This window comes from Melanerpes formicivorus, unplaced genomic scaffold (genome assembly GCF_026170545.1).
Source record: "Melanerpes formicivorus ecotype bairdi unplaced genomic scaffold, bMelFor1.0.p_v2 SCAF_13, whole genome shotgun sequence".
Classification (NCBI taxonomy): domain Eukaryota; kingdom Metazoa; phylum Chordata; class Aves; order Piciformes; family Picidae; genus Melanerpes; species Melanerpes formicivorus.
The window spans coordinates 13,213,209-13,232,359 of NW_027142365.1; the positions used below are offsets into that span (position 1 = coordinate 13,213,209).

A 19,151-nucleotide genomic window follows, 5' to 3' on the forward strand; every position below is an offset into this window, starting at 1 on the left:
AGAGGGTGAGTGAATTCAGTAGAGGGAGTAGTGGTTTCAGATTCCCGGAGCGCTGACTCGGTAACTCTGCCAGATGTGACCTATGTCTCCTTGACAAACTAAATGTGAAAGGTAATTCGTACATGTACCAAGGGTGAGTGACTCATTCTGAGTGGTGTTGACACAGGTGCACCAGTAAAATGTTGCTCTTAGTACAGGCATGATAAACTGTGTGATTACAGGCAGTGCTGCTAGAAGTCATCTAATGTCAATGTTGACACACCAGCTTTCCCCAATGTCCCCACCATGGCACAATGGGATGCTCCAAAGACTGCTGAAGCAGGAAAATGGCAGTAAAATGCAAGGCCTGGATTTGCATTTGTGAGCATGGGGGACTAAATCTGTGAGTCCCTCTTTTGTTGACAGATTGCATTTCTGCTTTATTTAGGTCTCTCAGGAATCTTCTCTGTGGATCCCACACCTGCAGGTGTGCTCAAAAGTCAGCCACAGGCACATCCTCCCCCACAAGGTCAGCATAGGTACCTCACTGACTTTTAACACTGCAAATTCAATGGAAAGTGATTTACAGGCCTCAGGGCATTGGTGGATAGCAGCTGACCTGGGGAGTTTGAGTAGGATGACTCAGATGAAGGTCTTTGGACATGGAGTGTAGGAAGGACACAAGGCAACACAGTTTGGTTGCAACAGGCAGGTCTGTGCTGGAGGATGAGAATGTGTGAGGTCTCAGTTTGGATGAGGATGCCCAGCACCCTTAGAGACTCTAGTCAGGAGCCTTAGAAGATTTTCAATGTTTAACACAGATCATTGAGGGAAAACAGTCTGGCTTGTTGTGTATATGAATACTCTTATTTCACCATAGAAAATGTTTTCCTTGTGAATGTGCCAAACATATTACCCCCCACAGATTTGGCCACCTCCCAGCTAAATTCAGCATGCAAGAGAGAGGTCTGAATGAATTTAGTCAGTCAGGTGGTTTTGCCCTTCAGCAGACACTGACAGGAAATGCTTGAGCTATCACATCAATATTCTGAACACTTCATGGCATATTTTGCAAGATGTGGATATTAATGCTCATGTAACCTGACCCATTCCAATTTGGGAAATTATATTTTGCCTGTAATTAAATCACCCCCTTACACATGACTTGGATATTTCTCTTCTCTCCCTGTCATTCCCTCGTCTCCTTGTCATGTATGGGAGGGTTGTATTCTGGTTGTTGCTCCACACTCCCACCAGTAGCTGCTGTTTCAGGATAAAATAGCTTCGCTATGCCATTCATAGCATAAAGTGCTCTGTACTCTTCCTGGAATCTGATAAAAGATGCAGTATAAAATGTAAGCCAGAATCACTATTGCTTTATTAAATACAGGCAGATCCTGGCTCCGTGAGTGCCTGCTCATCAGGCTCCTTACTCTCACACATGGTATCTCAGTACCAGCTTGCTTGATTTTAAACACACTCAAGTCAATCTGGTGTGAGAAACAAAAACTGTTTGCAGAAGAGCTGCCTCACTAAAATGCCCTCCACAGATTTTGACCCTTTACTGACACTGTGAAGCAGCTCCAGGAATTAAATCAACACTGAGATTACAAGGAACTCCATGGGGCAGTTTTCATGGAAAACTGGCAGGAAAGGTTCTAGCAGGGACTCAACAGAATGGATACTTCTGAGGTGGAGAAACTAAGGATGCTTGGACAAAAATATACTCTGTTCTGGAATGCAGCTCAGCCTTCAGCTGAGCATCACAGGACCTTGGGTTTGGGATGATTTTGATACTTCTCATACCTAGAAAATGACACACTGTGTTGTGAATATGCTAAAGGGAAAAATATTAGTCTGGTGCAAGAAGCTGAGTTCACTCACCTCACAGGGGGATCAGCTTTATTTGGTACAGATTTTAATATGTAAATTTGGAATAGCATATATGCATCAACTCCAAAGTTAGAAGGGACTGTGTTCCCCCAGCAACTGTAACTTGCGTCCTTTGTGTACACACAGCATTTTCTGACACTATACCTGGTGATAATTTTCCTGTCTTAATATACAGTTTCTGTGGAATGAACTAGAGTTAAAGCTGCTCTGGGAGCCATCATTTTGAGTTTCTTGACTTCTGTATGTGTGAAATCACATTCATAATGCCATCTTAACATGGTTAATGTACATCATTGAGAGATGTAAGTGACCACACAAGGAGATAAGCACAATGTTCCTGTCAGAGCTCTGAGTTGCCACTACACTACTAGGAAATAAATAAAAGCTTTTTTTTTAACTTGAGAATGGTCAGTTGCTAAAATAAATGTCATTCTTTCACTTCTTCTTGTGTTTCAGCCTTGTTGTTTATGTGTATGTAAGCACTGAGCAACTTTAGGGCACAGTTTCAAGAGGTTAGCCTCCTAAAGACACCAAAATAAATAGGGATATTTTTTCAGGAAATCTTGGTGTCATCTGGATGCTGAATTCTTTCAAAAAATGTGACCCTGAAGGTCACCACAAGAATTTCTGGGAGCCAAGAGTGGATTTACAGGCAGGGAAGATGGCGAACAAGAGGTCTGTGGCCCCAATTAGCACTGTGCAGAGCAGCAATAGCATACAATAGAAAAGAGACTTCACTACTGTGCTTCTCCTCATTAACAGTACAGCTGCCACCAAGCGCGGGTGCTGAACGCAGCTGAAAATCTGCCTCTGGTTTAGGTGCGTAAAAGGGACTTGAGCTGGTTCTGAAAATGGGGCACTGTCTGGGAGTCATGTGCACTGGAAATTGAGTTTTGAGCTGCTTTTGTGAATATGACCCTAAACATGGATGTTGAAATCAATGGGTCTTTTTGGGGTTGTTTTCTATAAAGTTAAGCTCATTGTCTTTCTATGTAATTATGAATTTTGGCCCTGTATTCTCTGGGCATGGACTGTAAGAATTATTTCTCTCCACCCAGCAACAGAGAGATTGTATGCCAGAAAAAAATACACTACCACACTGCCCTTCTGGCTATTAACCCAGAGAGTTACCAAAGAGGGACTGCCTATAGGTCTGGTAAATCTAAGAGAGTTTCTTTGGGCTTTCTTTGTAGCCTATACAGCTATCTGTGCTCATCAGCACTGAACTCCTGGCACAAGCACCCAGTGGGTCATGGCTGTGAACACTATGAGCTTCTCCTCTCCTTTACCTCCCAAACATGATTTGTGAGTACAACAGCAGCATCATCTGTTGTCCATGTGTACTCTGGTCCTTTCCAGGCTTACAACAATCCCTTGGGAATGCAAAGCAAAACGCTAACCAAAATAAGTCAGGGACTCAGAAGCTTACAGTGCTGTTAAGGCAGTAACATTGTAAATCATACACTAATTATTATCAGGGAAAAAAAAAAAAAGGAAGAAAGCTAATGGTTTTAATATGGTTGAAGCACACAGCTGATGAAGACTATCATGTTACACCCAAAGGAGGCAATCTTCAGATGCAGCTGACCCATTGGATTCATGATTTATATTCACTGAATACATGCACCACCTTGGAATGACAAGGGTAATAAAATTCTCTTTCAAGCATTTTCATGCATTCTCCCCATTCCAAAGAGAACGATGGTGAACTTTTTTTTGATGCAAGCAAGAATCACAGGTGACGAGCTGTACAGCAAAGCCTTGTTTCTCACCTCTCTTGAAAACTTCGTAGCGGATAGAAAATCCTGCTCCGTGTGTCTCGTAGTCAGAAACAAATTTGATAAAAAGATGTGGTCCTGAAGACACTAAAGCAGGGGGAGCAATTTTCCCACAGAACTTTCCCAATAAGCGTCCATCAGCGTTATCTCCATCAATCACTTCAACGTAATCATACCTGGTAGATAAATGGAAGGAAGAAACTTTTAACTTCCAGGAAAGGAGGAGGCCTAATTAATTTAGAAACCATAACACAACACAGATAATCAAGAAAAATGCTAGCTTGCTTGGAAAATGCATTATGCTGAAAGATGTAAGTAAAATGAAATAATTAAAATGGACTACATTATGTCTGTAGACATCATCTGGCAACACGGAACTATTAGGAAGAATGGCGTCCATTATGCTTGCAGACAATGTCAGCTAAAGTAACCAATTAACAAAAAAAAAAGGGGGAAATCTCATGAGCACAATTCTGTATTATTAAATTGTGTTCCTTTGTCTGTATAGTGTTGTTATCAATACATAATGCATAGCATTCTTTTCAAACTGTGAAGTTCTGTTATGAATTCAAAAATGGCTTTTCTGGTTGGAGCCCTTTATGAACAATACTTTGATTTCCATATGCTGTCCTCCAAACATATGTCCACAGAATAATAAATAAATCCCTGAGCACTGGATGTTGTTCGAAATGGCACCATCTTGCAGATCAGTGGTAGGAAAAAAAAATAACCTGCTATTTTCCTTCCTAGCTGGACAAATAGTTTGGAGGAAATCATAAACCCCACACATCAGTCACAGCACTTCTTTTATTTTTCCTCAGACAAAATTTGCTTCATTACAAACCACCCTTCCTTAGGTATTTGGATGAAGAAGCGCACATGATGATATTCATACTTTGTACAGAGTGTGATCCCTGAACAGCCTGGGCTAAGTTCTCCCCTCATTACTTGCTTCATTCCTAAGGACTACATAAGGGAAGGCATGTAATGACACTGTAATGACTGGTAATAAAAGATTGCCTGGGAGCAACAGTGACGTTAGGTTTCCTCAGCCCTGTCACCAGAGATGCCAATATGTAGGGCCTGGTCTGAGGGATTTGGTTTCAGAGGGCTGAGGAGAGCTCAGCAGCTTGGTGCACTGAGCCAGCTGAGGGAATACAAATGAGATTACAAGTCACTGGGAGGCAGAAGCTGCAGGTGTGGAGACAGGTCTGGTTTAAAGTTTTATTAGCCGATGATTTCACTCAAGTCTAGGCAGGAAGGAGGAGCAGGCACAACTTAAAGAACCAATTTAATCTTCTCCTAAAAGGTGGTGGCACTTGGAGCCTGGGTTGTGCTCTGGGTCTCTTCCAGTCTGCAGCAAAAGCTTTTCCTCTGTCCCTGTGCCTTTGTGTTTCAGCCGTGCTGCCGTTTTATTTAACAAGTTGCTGTTTGCCAGACAATCTCATTTACTTTTCATTATCCTACTACAACTGACATCAAAATGTTGCCTTTAATTTGTTTAGACCTTTATTCTACTTGTTAGGTTCACTGAAATGTTCCAAGCATATTAATATAGAAGGAAGAGCTAAAAATGACAGGACAATAAAACGTGTCTGGGGTTTTTAAAGAGATCAAAAGGAAAAAAAATGTCTTCATGATGACCAATATCATTTTTAACAACTCTGCTCCAAACTGTCCAGGGCACATTACTTATGTTTACATGAAGTCCCACGAGATAACTGCCAAGATGATATCACTAGTTAAAGTGGATGGCTTAGGGCTCCTTAAATTAAAAACGACATTACTTCATCAGTTAAAATTGTGTGCCAGCTTTGGTGTATATCAAGTAGAAAATAAAGCTGACACTGATGGAACTGCAAGCATTAACATATGTGAAATATTGTGTTAACTGCATTTCCTCTTATGCATTTGATTTTTCTAGTAGCAATTGCTCAGCTAGTTAGCTTCACTGTCCCATTTCAGACTGGTGCAAACACGGAGTGGAAATGTTAGTTTCAGAGACAATTTTGCTTACACTTTATTGCAATTCAAATTCTTTCTGTAATTTCCTTATGGTATAGGTAATTTAGATTTTAAAAGTTGGGAGAAGAATTGTAAAAAGACCCCAGAAATCCTTTTCTTAGTTTTTGTGTTTTCTTTAGAAATATCATTAAAAATTGTATCTCTAGAATCCCTGCAAAATCTGTTTGGTGTACTCAGGGATCTGAGCTGTTAGTTTTAGAGATGAGGTAAAAAAATATTGAAAATTTTTTCACAAGACAACCTTTCTCCAAATAATTAACTTCTCATTAGAGAGACAGAATAACCTCCTAAAATCACACCATCTGAGTGACAGTCTCTGCTCTTCTCCCTGTAATGACACTCTTTCCCTTTTCCCAGCACCATTCATCGCTCAAGCCTCAAAGGCAGATAAAAATTTCAAATGACTGTCAAGAAGAGCCCTATCTCTGAATTATTAAATGATATGGCAAATTTCAACTAAAAATGTTAAGAAAACTTTTACATGCCTGTCTGCCTTTTTTTTTTTTTTACTTCATGGGTGAAGAAGGGAAAAAAAAAAAACCAAACCCAAAGCCAAAAGGTTTTAATTCAATATTTTCATTCTGCCACACCTTAAAGATAATCTTCTGTAGTCTTACTCTCTTGCACATAAAGACCAAAATAAAAATTAACCCCCAAGTTCTAATGTGGCTACCAGATGAGGTAAAATTGGCAAAAAAATATTTAAATTAAATTCTATCACCCTCCTGGTTTTCCTCCTTTACAGTGACAGCCTGCCCACACCTTTCTATTGTCCCTTGTAGTGACAGACTTGTAATTTATAATGCTCTTTGTGGCTGCTGTGCAGTTGTAAATGACATGATTTGGTTACTAAAAGGCTGTCTTCTAATGGATTTTGCAAGTTATAGGTCACGCAGCCCTATGGAAGATTGGAGGATTTTCTTTCTCTTTTCTTTTCCTTTTCTTTTTTTTTTTTCCTCTCTCATTTGCTTTGAAAAATTACTGACAGTCAGAAAAGAAGTTTAGCTGTGAGAAAATAGGTATGAAGTACAATTTGAAAAGAGGAAGCTTTAAAGATCAGCCCTACAACTTTCATATTCTAAGGATCATCTCTTTCACTTGGCAGCTAACAAATGGATTTGGATTCTCCCACACTGGTGGCAGTATCTTGTATCAGGGCAGCAGTAAATTATATATATTTATACTTCCCCCCCTCCTTTTTCCTTAGGGAAATGAAGTTACTCTGGATTTTACTGGCTTATAATTGGAAATCAACATGCTGCTGTCATTTTTGCACTTTTCAAAATCCTGCCAGATACCATACTGCATCAAAAACAACTGTTCTTGTAAATAGGAGAAAGTACAGTCACAACTTGAAAATGGAGTTGCTGCCAAGGATACTCAGAAAGCAGCTTGCATCTCCCTCTGGACTTGGTAGCAGTTCTTCTCCATAAGTTTGTCAGAGGAAGATGCTGTGCCAGGGATGCAGTTGGCACATTGGCATCCTTGTGAGGAGACTGAATGTGTCACCTCTGCAGTGCCCAGACAGTCTTGGCATGCAGCCCAGAATACTGAGTTTGCAAATTTGGATTTCCCACTTGGCAATTCTTCACTCAGTTACTGCTGTCAATGGTGTGGCAAATATTTCTTGTAATGTTATAGTCCTTTAGGGTTTATGGCACAGAGATGTAAATATAAACATGGGGTTAACCATGGTGAGTAGTCTCAGGTGAAAGACTAGAGGTGAGTTCATGTGAAAAAATAGGACATGCCCACCCAGAAGAGGAGATCATCAGCAGATATATTCATTGAGCCACTCTGCCATGATGCAAAAAGCATTCTCTTTTTGCTTGTCTGGGTCTTTCTGGGTATGCCATTTTTGCGTGCTTTCTGCTTGCACCCTCTGTGGTGTGCAAGGACTATGTGTGGCTCTCAGCTGGGAGTGTGCTTACCCAGCTTCTCCTAGCTACTATCTGAACGTGCCACTGCTAGATGGTTCTAATTTTATGGCTTGGTAAAACAATGTCTGGGATAGATTACCTCTGGAAAGATGAGGAAATCTAGAATTCTTCCACACATTCTTGAAAAAAACTGCAAGATCAGGCCAGCCTGATCTAGTGTGGGGTGTTCCTGCCCATGGCAGGGGGGTTGGAATTAGATGATCCTTGTGGTCCCTTCCAACCCTGACTGATGCTATGATACTATGATACTAAAACTTGCCCATTTTTGGTAAAGTGTAAGTTATGAGCTTGAGGAAAAGGCCAAGCTATACCTATAAAATGAGCAGTGGGCAATGAAAAACATAAACAGCTGCAGAACACAGTTGTTGGAGAATTGTCTATTTCCAGTTTCTAGTAGGTGATAACAATGATTATGTCTGGTTTTGGCTCTGAACATGCTGGTGACCCCTGAAATGCACTACAGCACCTTGTAGTGCATGAACCAAAGTGGAAGTGCTAGGAAGCCCTGCCTGCTGCTGAAGCCAGCCACTCTGCCAAGCTGCACTCCACTTCTACACATTTCCCTATTATTGGGGCAGTTTGATCTTACACCTTTTGGCTAAAAAATATTTTTCCTTCCCAAGACATCTGCAGAACTCAGATGAAATCTAAATATCTGCCCTTTAACCCTTTGAAGCAATCAGTGAAGCATATATGACTATCATTTACATCTAAATACGCCACACTTTCCTGCCCCTTACTATAATATGCATCTCTAGGTGGGGAGGAGGGTTTGAGTTATTCACCTGTCGGAATAAAAAGGTTTTTACTGTGTTTCTTTTATCACTCTCGTGAGCAATGTGCCCTTGCAGCCAGGAAGGGCAATGGCATCCTGAGGTGTGGTTGGTAGGTCAGAGAGTTTCTCCTCACCTTCTACTCTGCTCTGTTGAGGCCCTGTCTGGAATGTTGTGTCCAGTTCTGGGCCTCTCAGTTCAAGAAGAGCCACAGGGAACTGCTTGAAAGTCCAATGCAGAGCCCCAAAGATATTGAAAGGAGTGAAAGATCTCTCTTACGAGGAAAGGCTGAGGGAGCTGGGGCTCTTTAGAAGAGGAACCTGAAGGGTGACCTCATTCATGTTTATAAAGACGTGAAGGGCAGTGTTGGGAGGATGGAACCAGGTTCTACTCAGTGATGTCCAATGATAGGACAAAGGGCAATGGGTGCAAGCTGGAGCAGGGGAGGTGCCATGGGAATATAAGGAAAACTTTTTCACTGTGAGGGTGACAGAGCACTGAAACAGACTGCCTAGAGAGGCTGTAGAGTCTCCTTCTCTGGAGACATTCAAAAACCACATGGATGTGTTCCTATGTGACCTGCCCTAGGTGATCCTGCTCTGGCAGGGGTGTTGGACTGGATGATCTTTTGAGGTTCCTTCCAATCCCTAACAATTTGTGATTCTGTGATTCCACTTTCACCAAACTGCTAAAGCTCTTCCTGACATGAATTTTCCACCCTGGTCAGACTACCTTTGGTTCTGAGAATTTGCTTCTCGGCATGATTATTTGTTTGCCTTTACTTTATTAAGAATTTTTTCTTGTCTTCTTTCTTTCTTTTTTCTTATTTCTCACAAGGCTTGATTTTAGCTGAACAGAAGGCATTGCAAGAGGCAATCTAAATAAAGAGTTTCAAGTTGTTCTGCACTACGGATTTGTGCCCCAGCAGTGACAGAGGGTTATAGGTGTGGGATTTACTGCAGTGCTTGTGGCACAAGGCAATCTGTATCCCTGAGCTAAAAGCTTGAGAACTGCAGGCACTCGAGGGACACCAAACTTAATCCTGTTTTATTAGCAACAAGAAAAAGAAGTACATACTGTTAAAAATAAAAAATTAAGCACAGACCCAAATGGGCTGTTTTGCTGCCTGTAATCCCAGCGTCTGTTGAGTTCTCTCCATCCGAGCCTCTGTGCAGTCTCAGTGCTCCTGAGTTCTCTTGTCCCCCACCATGGCAATGTGGCTCATCTAATGGGATTGGAGGGGCAGCCCCCTGCTATGGAGACATGTAAGCCTTCCCTAGCATCTGGGACTGTCAGCACAGGTATCCACAGCAAGGGGATGTAACTCCTTGTGCACGGGCCTCAAAACACTTCTTGATGGAGGTGAATGTAGCATGTGGCCCTCTGACACGCTGCGGTCTTCTCAATGGAGAAGTCATTGTCTATCCCACCAAATCAACTATTGATGTGGATATGTCTATCACAGGAGGAGCAGAGTGTTCTTTTTCTTCCCCCCCTTTCTTTCTTTCTACACAAATTCTGTGAGGATTTGAGTGTGCAATTTGCAATCGATGAATGATTTGTAATTTACTGAAACCTCTGCCAGTTTAGGGGGGCTTTGTTTCCGCTACTCCTTTCTTTTTGTGAGCTGGTGTTTTTATGGTCTTTGCCCAGGGCCAAAACTCACTGAAGTGACTTGCACAAAGGTCCTGTCAACCTAAGAGGTTTCTGGGAATTTGGCCATTGGGATTTGGCCACTGTTCAGTGATTTACTAATGCCATTAACTGACAGTGAGTCTCCATTAAGAATGAACTATCGAGGCTGTATTTTAGTTGAAGGCAATGCTGTAGTGAAAAAGAGAAAAGATGTAACAAAGACATGGAAGAAAATCTACAGTTACCCACTGTAACAGTTTGATTGCCACTAATATTAGCAACAGTTTTGTTATTACATTGGTTTCTGGAATCATCTAATGCATTGGGATTTGCCCTTTCATTTTAAAATTAAGCTTTTAGTTCTCTGCTGAACAGAGGAATCTGAAATACAACATACCTTAACCAATAAAAGTTCAAAACCCAGAAGTAATAAAAATAATCACTACTCTTAAAATGTGATTATCCTTCATCTTATCAAATGCTTCTTGTTTGGCTCATGTCTTTTGAATACCTGGGACTGGCAGAACTGGAGATCTGAACTAAACAAGCAAGGTTATATCTGGACTTTCATCTATACAGCTCCACTGAGGACAGTAGGCAGATCTTTAGCTGCTGTAAATGAGATTAGCCCTTCCATATCAATGGACCTAGGGCACTTTACACTGATAAATAGCTAAAGAGGGTGAGAGTGGTGACAGAATATTTCACTTTATATTTATTTAGCTCTATTCTATTTACACCAAATGAAACCTGGAAAATTCCTCAGTCAAAATGAGAACACCAGGATTCACTCCAGGAATTAATGTAACAATAAAGAAAAATCAGAGGCTGGGGAGGAGGTTTTGCTGTTTTAGTATTGCTGTGTCCTAAGGGAATTAAAAGCAAAATTCATCTGCTAAAGTCTTCAGCATATCTATCTGCAAAAAACATTTTACCAAAGAAAAGATTTGATCTTGGAGCTGGAGCAAGCTCCACTGATTTCATTGCTTGCCACACATTGTAATAAATTATAATATAATGATCCCAGTATATAAAAAGGAAAACCTCTTCTGGGAAGAAACATTCAATTGAGAACCTCTTCAGTGAGAAACTTGAGTTCATAACTTTTTGGCATAGAAAATTGCTATCTTTTCATGGAAAAAGGTTTCTGTCTGTCAAATAAGACAAATTCATAAACCTATGACTTCCACTTTACGTGGGGGGAAAAGAAACAGTGGTTAAAAGACTTCTGAGGCGAAGGAGCTTTCTAGTGTCAAACTGGTGAAGTTTAGTATTTATAGGAAATTCACATGCCTCTAATTACTCTAAACTCAGTTCCCAAGTAAAATATGCCATCTGGAAGATATTAGAGTCATTTACAACTTGTTCACCTCCCTGTTTCACTGCAAAATCTTACCTCTTGCCAATTTTCCAGTGTTCATCACAAAATAAAATGCAATCTAATTTTTACTGTTTGTTTCATAGTTACTTTATCTACATTGAGCCAGCTAAAGGCATAAGAAACTGGAAAATAAATTAGACATGATTTTCTTATTACTCACTATACCTCAAGCTTTATGTTCTTTCATATGGGCAATTCAAGTGTGAGGGTCATACCTTGGCTTAGTTTGATATTTAGCCACTAATTGGACATGTTTAGACTTAGGAAGATACTCCAGGTGATAACAGAGAGAAAACATGGCACAAGCAGCCCATCCCCCAATATTTCCATAAGCTGAACTAAACAGTTTTGGTTCTGTTTTCATGACCTCCCAAGAGACACTCATCAATCAGAAAACTTCTCATTAGTTGAGGAACTTCACCCAAGTATGCCAATCTGTTTATGAGTGAAGCTTTGCAACATTCCTCTGAGGAAGAGTTGTCATTCTCATTTTACATATGTGGAGACAGAAGAGAAAGATGGAGCGCCAACAGCCTCCCAGAATTTTTGCAGACAACAAGGAACAAAGCCTAGATAGCTGGATATGGTACTTTAAACACAAGAGCCTGGTCTAGCTCCTCTTGAAATAATGGAAAGATTCCCAACAACTTATGTGAGTATCAAACAAAGCTTTTTAACAGAAGCTCAAAACTCAGAAGTTTTCTTGAGCCACAGAATGACAGGAAGAGGGGATTGCAAAGTCTCACACAGTCTCACAAATACATTTGTGTAGTTCCTGTAGGAGAAGCAGAATAAATTACTCACTTGCATACAGAGACTCATGCATATATACACACTCACACTGCTGCAAGAAGTCAAACTGTCTTGTATGCCTCTAGATCCATGAAACACTGTTTCAAGTGCCTAGCTAGTTTAATGATTTGTGGTTGGATTAGTGCTGTTAGCACAAACTGCTGAATTCACTAAAAAAAACTTTCTTTATTGGTAAAGTATAGAAGCTTCAGGTTTGCTTCCTCAACTGCCTAAAGAACGGAGAAAGAGTTGGATCAAACAAAGATCAGAATCATCTATGATTTCCCCCGCCCCCCTTCCATGAAAGTAGAAAAGGAATGCTTTGAATTGATGGCAACCTTATCCTACTCCATTTGGGAGTCTTGAGCTGTTGATTAATTTGTAATTAGCCTGTTGGGATCTATGTGGTGTATTAATCATAACCTAAGGAACCTGACTATTAAAAGCATTAAGTAGATTTTAGCTTTTCACAGAAACTGTGAAAGTTCAGAACGTAAAATAAGTTTCACACTTTTGAAACTCAAATATTTCGCCCTTGTGAGCTGTCTACAACCTCTCTGAGCAACTCTCATAATTAATGAAACTAAAAGAGGCTAAAGGAGAAAGGAGATTGCAGATATACGTATCAACTTTAGAACACAAGTTATGGCAATTTTCTTCCATGGCAACCATGTCCTGAAGCTCTGTAAATGCAGTAAAATAATGGCATTTTCACTTCTTTTCAGTTAGGAGCTACATTAAAAGTATTAAGGATGCAGAATCAGGCATTTGGAACTCAATATTTCTCAATATTGTTCTTTTTGTTCTGATTTCTGCATCACATTTCCTTTGGACAGGCTGTTGGCCAAGTGAAAAACTCACTGTGGGATTAGTGTCTTCACATACCTAGTCTATATTGATGTAAATGACTGCTATGGGCCTTCCTTGCCTGCAAGTGTGACACATGTAAATGAGTGGATTGATTTTTTGCTGAGACTGTATCTGAAACCTGCATAGAGCCACATGCCTAGGCATATGTACAAGCAAGTAGAGTTAACTGGAAAAAAACACAGCTGTGCTGTTGAAACTTTTGACTTGCCAATGTTTAATTGTGTACATATATTAGAGTTTGTCCTGTCCTTTTTAGTGGGGGCAGGGGAGCAGAGTCTCTTAAGCTATCACCCAGGGAAAAAAATAGAGTTTGAATTGCATAAAGGAGATAAAAATATTCAAGGTGTATTTACACACACACACACACACACATCCCTGTATTGAAAACAGTCTAAAAGTATGTGAAATGCATGGCATTAGCCAAATATCCTCATAATGCTGAGAAGATCTTTGGCAGTCTTTGTAATATTTCAAGATGAAAACCATCTCTCCTTCCTTCTTTCATATAATACAGACTTGGAAACACAAAGCAAGTGCCTGGCCATAGCATCTAGAAGTGCTCTCTTGGAGGCACACAAAGCTGAGCAAGGAGCATTTGTAGTTCAGAGATCAACCCACTTACAATGTCTGCATGTTTCCTGGTGGGCCATTATCTCAGCACAAAATCATTTGGTTGTGTACATTGCCATTTTAACAAACAACCCTTAAGCAGCATGAGTAATACACATAGCTGGCAACTTTAAAGCAGCACAGGCTTTGTGAAATCTAAATGATATTTCACAAGAGCAGTGTAAGGAACATTTACTCATGGCCTGGGCTTTCAAATTTTGTCCTTCTTATCTTGGTAAGTGTAGTTGAAGAACTGCCTGAAAAAGTCCCACACTACTTCTGTTTGGCAATAGCAACATGTGTATGCACGTATGTGTGCGTGTTCCTGTCTAGATTTGTATATTCTTTGTATATAAAAAAAAGGTCCTGAATCATTTTATCTGTCTTTTTTTCAAAGCTCATTCTCAAGCCTGGGAAACTTTCAGCCTGGAAGACGTGCATCTCAAAGCAACTGAAGCAAATAAGAACAAGGAAGCAGAGTGGAAAGCTCTATGCAAATGTAACTGTAGTAATTGCTACCAATCCTTTCCTGTTAGGTTTTTGTCCAATTTTAGTACAGACATTACAAATAAAACTTCTCTTAATAACTTAGCATTTCCTTATAGGTGTAACTGGGTTTTACACATGTCATGGTGTCAATCCAGCACATTAGCAAAGACATCTCTGAGTTTATGCTCCTGAAATCTACATTAGGAATTTCAATAGCATCCTCAGTATCATTTTCTTATACAGTACATGAATACATTGATTGCAAGCAGATTGTGATTTCTCTTAACTGGATGTGAGGAGGAAGTTCTTCACTGTGAGAGTGGTGAAGCCCTGGAATAGGTTGTCCAGGGAGGTGGTTGAGGCCCCATCTCTGGAGGTGTTTGGCCAGCCTGATCTAGTGTGCGGTGTCCCTGCCCATGACAGGGGGCTTGGAACTAGATGATCCTTGTGGTCCCTTCCAACCCTGACTGATACTATGATACATGAAGTCTTTCTCACAGAATTTTAGTGCATTGGTTTGGTGATAGATCTCACAGTTAAACTGCAGCAATTTGAAACATCAATATAGAATCATAGAATGGTTTGGGTTGGAAGGACCTCCAAAGCTCATCTAGTCCAACACCCCTGCAGTCAGAAGGGACATCCACCATTAGAGCACACTGCTCAGAGCCTTGGTGAGCCTGACTTCGAGTATTTTCAGGACTGGGGCCTCAGCGATCTTCCTGGGCAATCTGTTCCAGTGTTACAGCACCCTGATGGTGCAGAACTTGTTCCTAACATGCAAACTAAATCATTTTTTCTCTAATTTCAAACCATTGCCCCTCATCCTATCACTACAGGCCTTTGCAAACAGTCCCTCTACAGCCTTCTTGTAGCCCTGTTCAGGTACTGGAAGGCTGCTATTAGGTCTTCCTGGAGCCTTCTCTTCTCCAGGCTGAACAACTCCAGCTTTCTCAGCTTGTCCTCCTAGGAGAGGTGCTCATTGAGCAATTTTATTATCATTTTATTGTGTGTATCCATGAACTAAAAAGTACATATAACTTCAATGGCTGTATTTACATTATGATAAAATATACCATAGAAGTTTAAAGCTGCTAAGCCTGAAATTAGTTCATTTGTATCCTATATCACAAGCATGTCACAGTTTTTATGAGGTTTGTGACCTTATGATCTACATGGGTCTTGAGAAACAACTATGTTTAGAATGGAGGAAAACAGTGGCCAATAAACATTCACAGTAGCCTAAAAACAGGAACAGCTTGTTAGCTGAGGTCAGCCATATGACCTAGTGCCTGGTGAAACGGTATTGTTATAGCTGGAGCATGGGGCAAAGCAGGCATAGAAAAAAAACCACCCCAGTGATCCACCTCTCATAAAAATGTCTTTCTTAGAAAGAGAGGCATGTGCTAATGACTTACAGGAAGGAAAACGTGCACAGATCAGCATTATCCTTGGTAAGAATTTACAGAGTTTAGCAGAGTTGCATCAGAGGTGCATAGACACAGGCTATTTTAAAATGGAAAACTAAGTTGAAACCCTGCCAGGATTCACAAGTGGCTGCTGGAAAAAGGAAGAAAAAAAAGTAGCATAGTTTTCTTTTGGTACTGAAAACTTAGTTGTGAAAGCAAGCAGGGTAATGAACACGCACACACCATAAATACATACACGGTTTGTGGGCTTCAGTAATTGGGACCATACTGCATACATGTGCACCAGCTTGAATCCCCAGTGGGAGCTGCACAAATGTCAAGGAAGTGTTCATTAGATGGGACCAAATTTGTCTACTTTCCACTTTTGTTCTTCCCCCCCCCCCCCCCCCCCCCCCCCCCCATCAGTGCAGATTCTTTAGATGTACTCTTATTCAGCTGCTGAGAATTTGAACCTATACTCAGTGAAGGCTAAACCTTGCTTGGAGCCACACAGCTGTGAGATGACCCCTGTCTTTGGAATCAGGGCAGTGCAAAGTTTAAGTCAGGACTAACACACTCACACAGCACACATTGCTGCTTTTGTGATCAGCAGGATTGCTCTCCTAGAACCACTCTCCTATTCCTGCCTTGGCTGCTTTGACAGCTATGATCCAGAAAAACACAGCCTTCAGCAAAGGGCTGTTACTGGGGCAATGATGTTGATTTGTACTCTGCATTTCATGGGTCAGACTTCTGCTCTTGCTTTCTTCTCAGGCCAATGGACAGTGTGACTTAGACCTATAGTAACATATTACCTGAAATATCAGGGAGACCTGTAGTAACTCAATGAATTGCAAACATACATGGTATTGCAACTTCTTCCCTTTTGTTATCCACAAAGAAGTGGTGCTCTAAGTCTTCCTTAATCAATTACACTAAATAAGCCTTGAAAGGTAATAAACCATTACATGGCTGATGAAAACACCTACTCTGCAATTAAATTAATAAACCTCTCATTTGATGGCTTTCGTTTCGTTTACATTTCTAGTCAGGTATCTATTAATGCTTTTACTTTTCTTTGTCTACTCAGTAGTGATAAGCATACAAGAACAATCTGTATAAGGCTCTGTGGCATTAAGCATTGATTCTTTCCTCTCCTTCCCTCACAGCAAGCAACACACTAACCCAGACAGACAAGCCGTGAAATATATTTGGGCCAGATTCTCCGGTACGTGCCGAGAATCTGAGTGAGATAACGCCAGGCTTTCCTCTGCGGTTTAATAATGCAAAAGACAGGCTTTCACTCACCAGGGAGAACAGGGTTTGTTTGCCTTATGCATTCTTAAAGGTATAAATTGCCCAAAACAGTAGTAGGAAGTCTGGGAAGGAAATGAGATAATGCCCCATCCCTTTCCTCACTTCAAGCCCCCTGAGCTGGCTCACAGAAATGTCTGGCTTGCACAGAAGGAATCGAGGACTTGTTTTGGCAGCACAGCATGCACCCTCCTGTTGCAAACCCTCCTTTTGCTGTGTCTGAGGTGGCGCAGCTCCTGGGGTCCACTGCAGGTCACAAGATGACCTTCTGGAGCTTTCTTCCCTCCACCAGCACAACCAGACACTGTCACCTTGTAGCTTGCTAATGAAAGGGAAACCTGCAGTTTTGGTCTCTCATGTGCTGAGATAACCAACATCATACCCAGCCCTAAAGCAGACGATACTAACAGATGATGTTCATCTTCTACACTGAATAAAACAGTACCTGGCAAAGGGGGGAGGGGGATCTGTAGCTGATAAACTTTTTGACAAAGGAATTTGTTTTTCTCAGATCAAAACATTATTTTCATAGTTTCTACATAGCAACCTTTCCTGTCTGAAAGCTCACGTGCTCCGTGCCACTGAGCCTAGGTGTCAGTGCATAGCCCCCTTTAAAATTTTATGATGTAACATAACCTCATTTTGTTAGATTGTAAACATTTCCAAGATACAGGATCCTGGTTTTTATTACAGGAGTGAAGCAGTAATAATCTCCCCTCTTTCCTGAAACATGCAGAAAACCCCTTCAACAAATTAAACTTACACATTCCTCATTAGCTTTAACCTGAATTTGGTCTCATGGGCATTGTAAAGCCATTCCTCCTTTTTCTGTCTCTGAACAAAGGGATGTTAAGAGACTAACAGGCTGCTGGAGAGGCAATAGCCAGCCTGACTCTCAGTGCCAACACATGGCCAAGATGCACAGATTTCTGAATCAGCTCCAGTGAATTGATTTTTCACATATTTGGCATATAACATCAATATTTCATTTTTTTTCTCAATTACCTTAACATTTTGCCTCAAACAGATACCATGAAGTATCTTTCGCCCTTGCATGATTGCCACATTGGAGACAGGATGAGAAGAAACAGCCTCAATTTGCACAAGAGAGTCACCAGCCTTGGAGGTATTTAAAAGATGTGTGGATGTGGTGCACAGGGATATGGTTTAGTGGTGACCTGACAATGCTGGGTTAATGGTTAGACTTGATGATCCTAAAGGTGTCTTCCTACCAAAACAATTCTGTGATTCTGTGTTCTATGTCTAATGCAGGAAGCCCATCAACCAGCTAACTCTGAGAAACATTTCCAACATTTATCCCATCCCCTTGTGGAAATGTAACATAGGAGTTAACAAAACCCAGAACTATTGGAAGGGTAAGAGAGGAACTCATGAAGGATTGCCTCTTTTTTCCCCCCATAGGGACTAGGATCATGGAAGAGCCTGTCATGCCTGCAACAAAAGGTTCTACCAGCTGGAAAGGACCTGAGTAGCATTTCTATGCAGCATAATGTGCTCTGGGAAAAATCAGGGGATTGCTCATTAATGGTGCTGCTCAGAGCGGTGATAAACTCTACCAAAAATTGCTATTCTTGCATTTGGAGATGTGATTACAATGCAGAGACATGTCGGAACTATTTTTATTCAACTGGCTGAGGTACTGAAAATGTCATAGACTGCACAGTGCTGAATGCTCCCACTGGGGACAATAAAATCTATGCCATCACAGCCTTGCCCCTGACTAGGTAAGGACTTGGTACTTTTATGGATGCTGTAGTCACATCTTCAACTGCAGCTTGGATGCAGATGTGTAATAGTTTGAGACTCAGAAGTCATTCTGCTTTCATGAGAGCCACTGTCTGGGAACTGGAAGGAATCTGTCAGAAGCATTGGAAGGGAACAGGGCTGCTCAGGGGTCACCTGTAAACTTTTTGTGTGATTAAAGCTCTGTGCTGTTCATGCAGCAGCTAATAGGTCAATAAAGTTGTGAGATTAGAGAGAAAGTTGAAATTTCATGCTTCAAATCCAAACAAATGTGAGACTGGACAGGCCTCAGTACTTTGAGGCTCAGACAGGTTGTTTAGGGAGATGGGAGATGATGAGGGGAAAGTGGGCAGATACCAGACTCTAAAGAAGGAACAGACCCTATGCTTTCAGATAATGTCCCTATGCCTCAGTTTCCCAGCCTGGAAGAGTTTGAAGGTACTGGATGAACTGAGATGGCTACAGTAGTAGTCACCATCATTAATTTTGTGATTTAGCAT

The 19,151-nt window shown here is 41.0% G+C and overlaps 1 protein-coding gene across 6 annotated transcripts in view; it reads right to left on the minus strand.

Annotated features, from left to right (window-relative positions):
- NRP1 (neuropilin 1) overlaps positions 1-19,151 on the minus strand; it is a 116,730-nt gene that overhangs the window by 63,877 nt on the left and 33,702 nt on the right. For all 6 annotated transcript variants that reach the window (XM_068146242.1, XM_068146245.1, XM_068146244.1 and 3 more), the window contains exon 4: positions 3,645-3,826. In XM_068146242.1, coding sequence (XP_068002343.1) covers positions 3,645-3,826 — 182 coding nt within the window. The remainder of the gene's footprint in view (positions 1-3,644; positions 3,827-19,151) is intronic.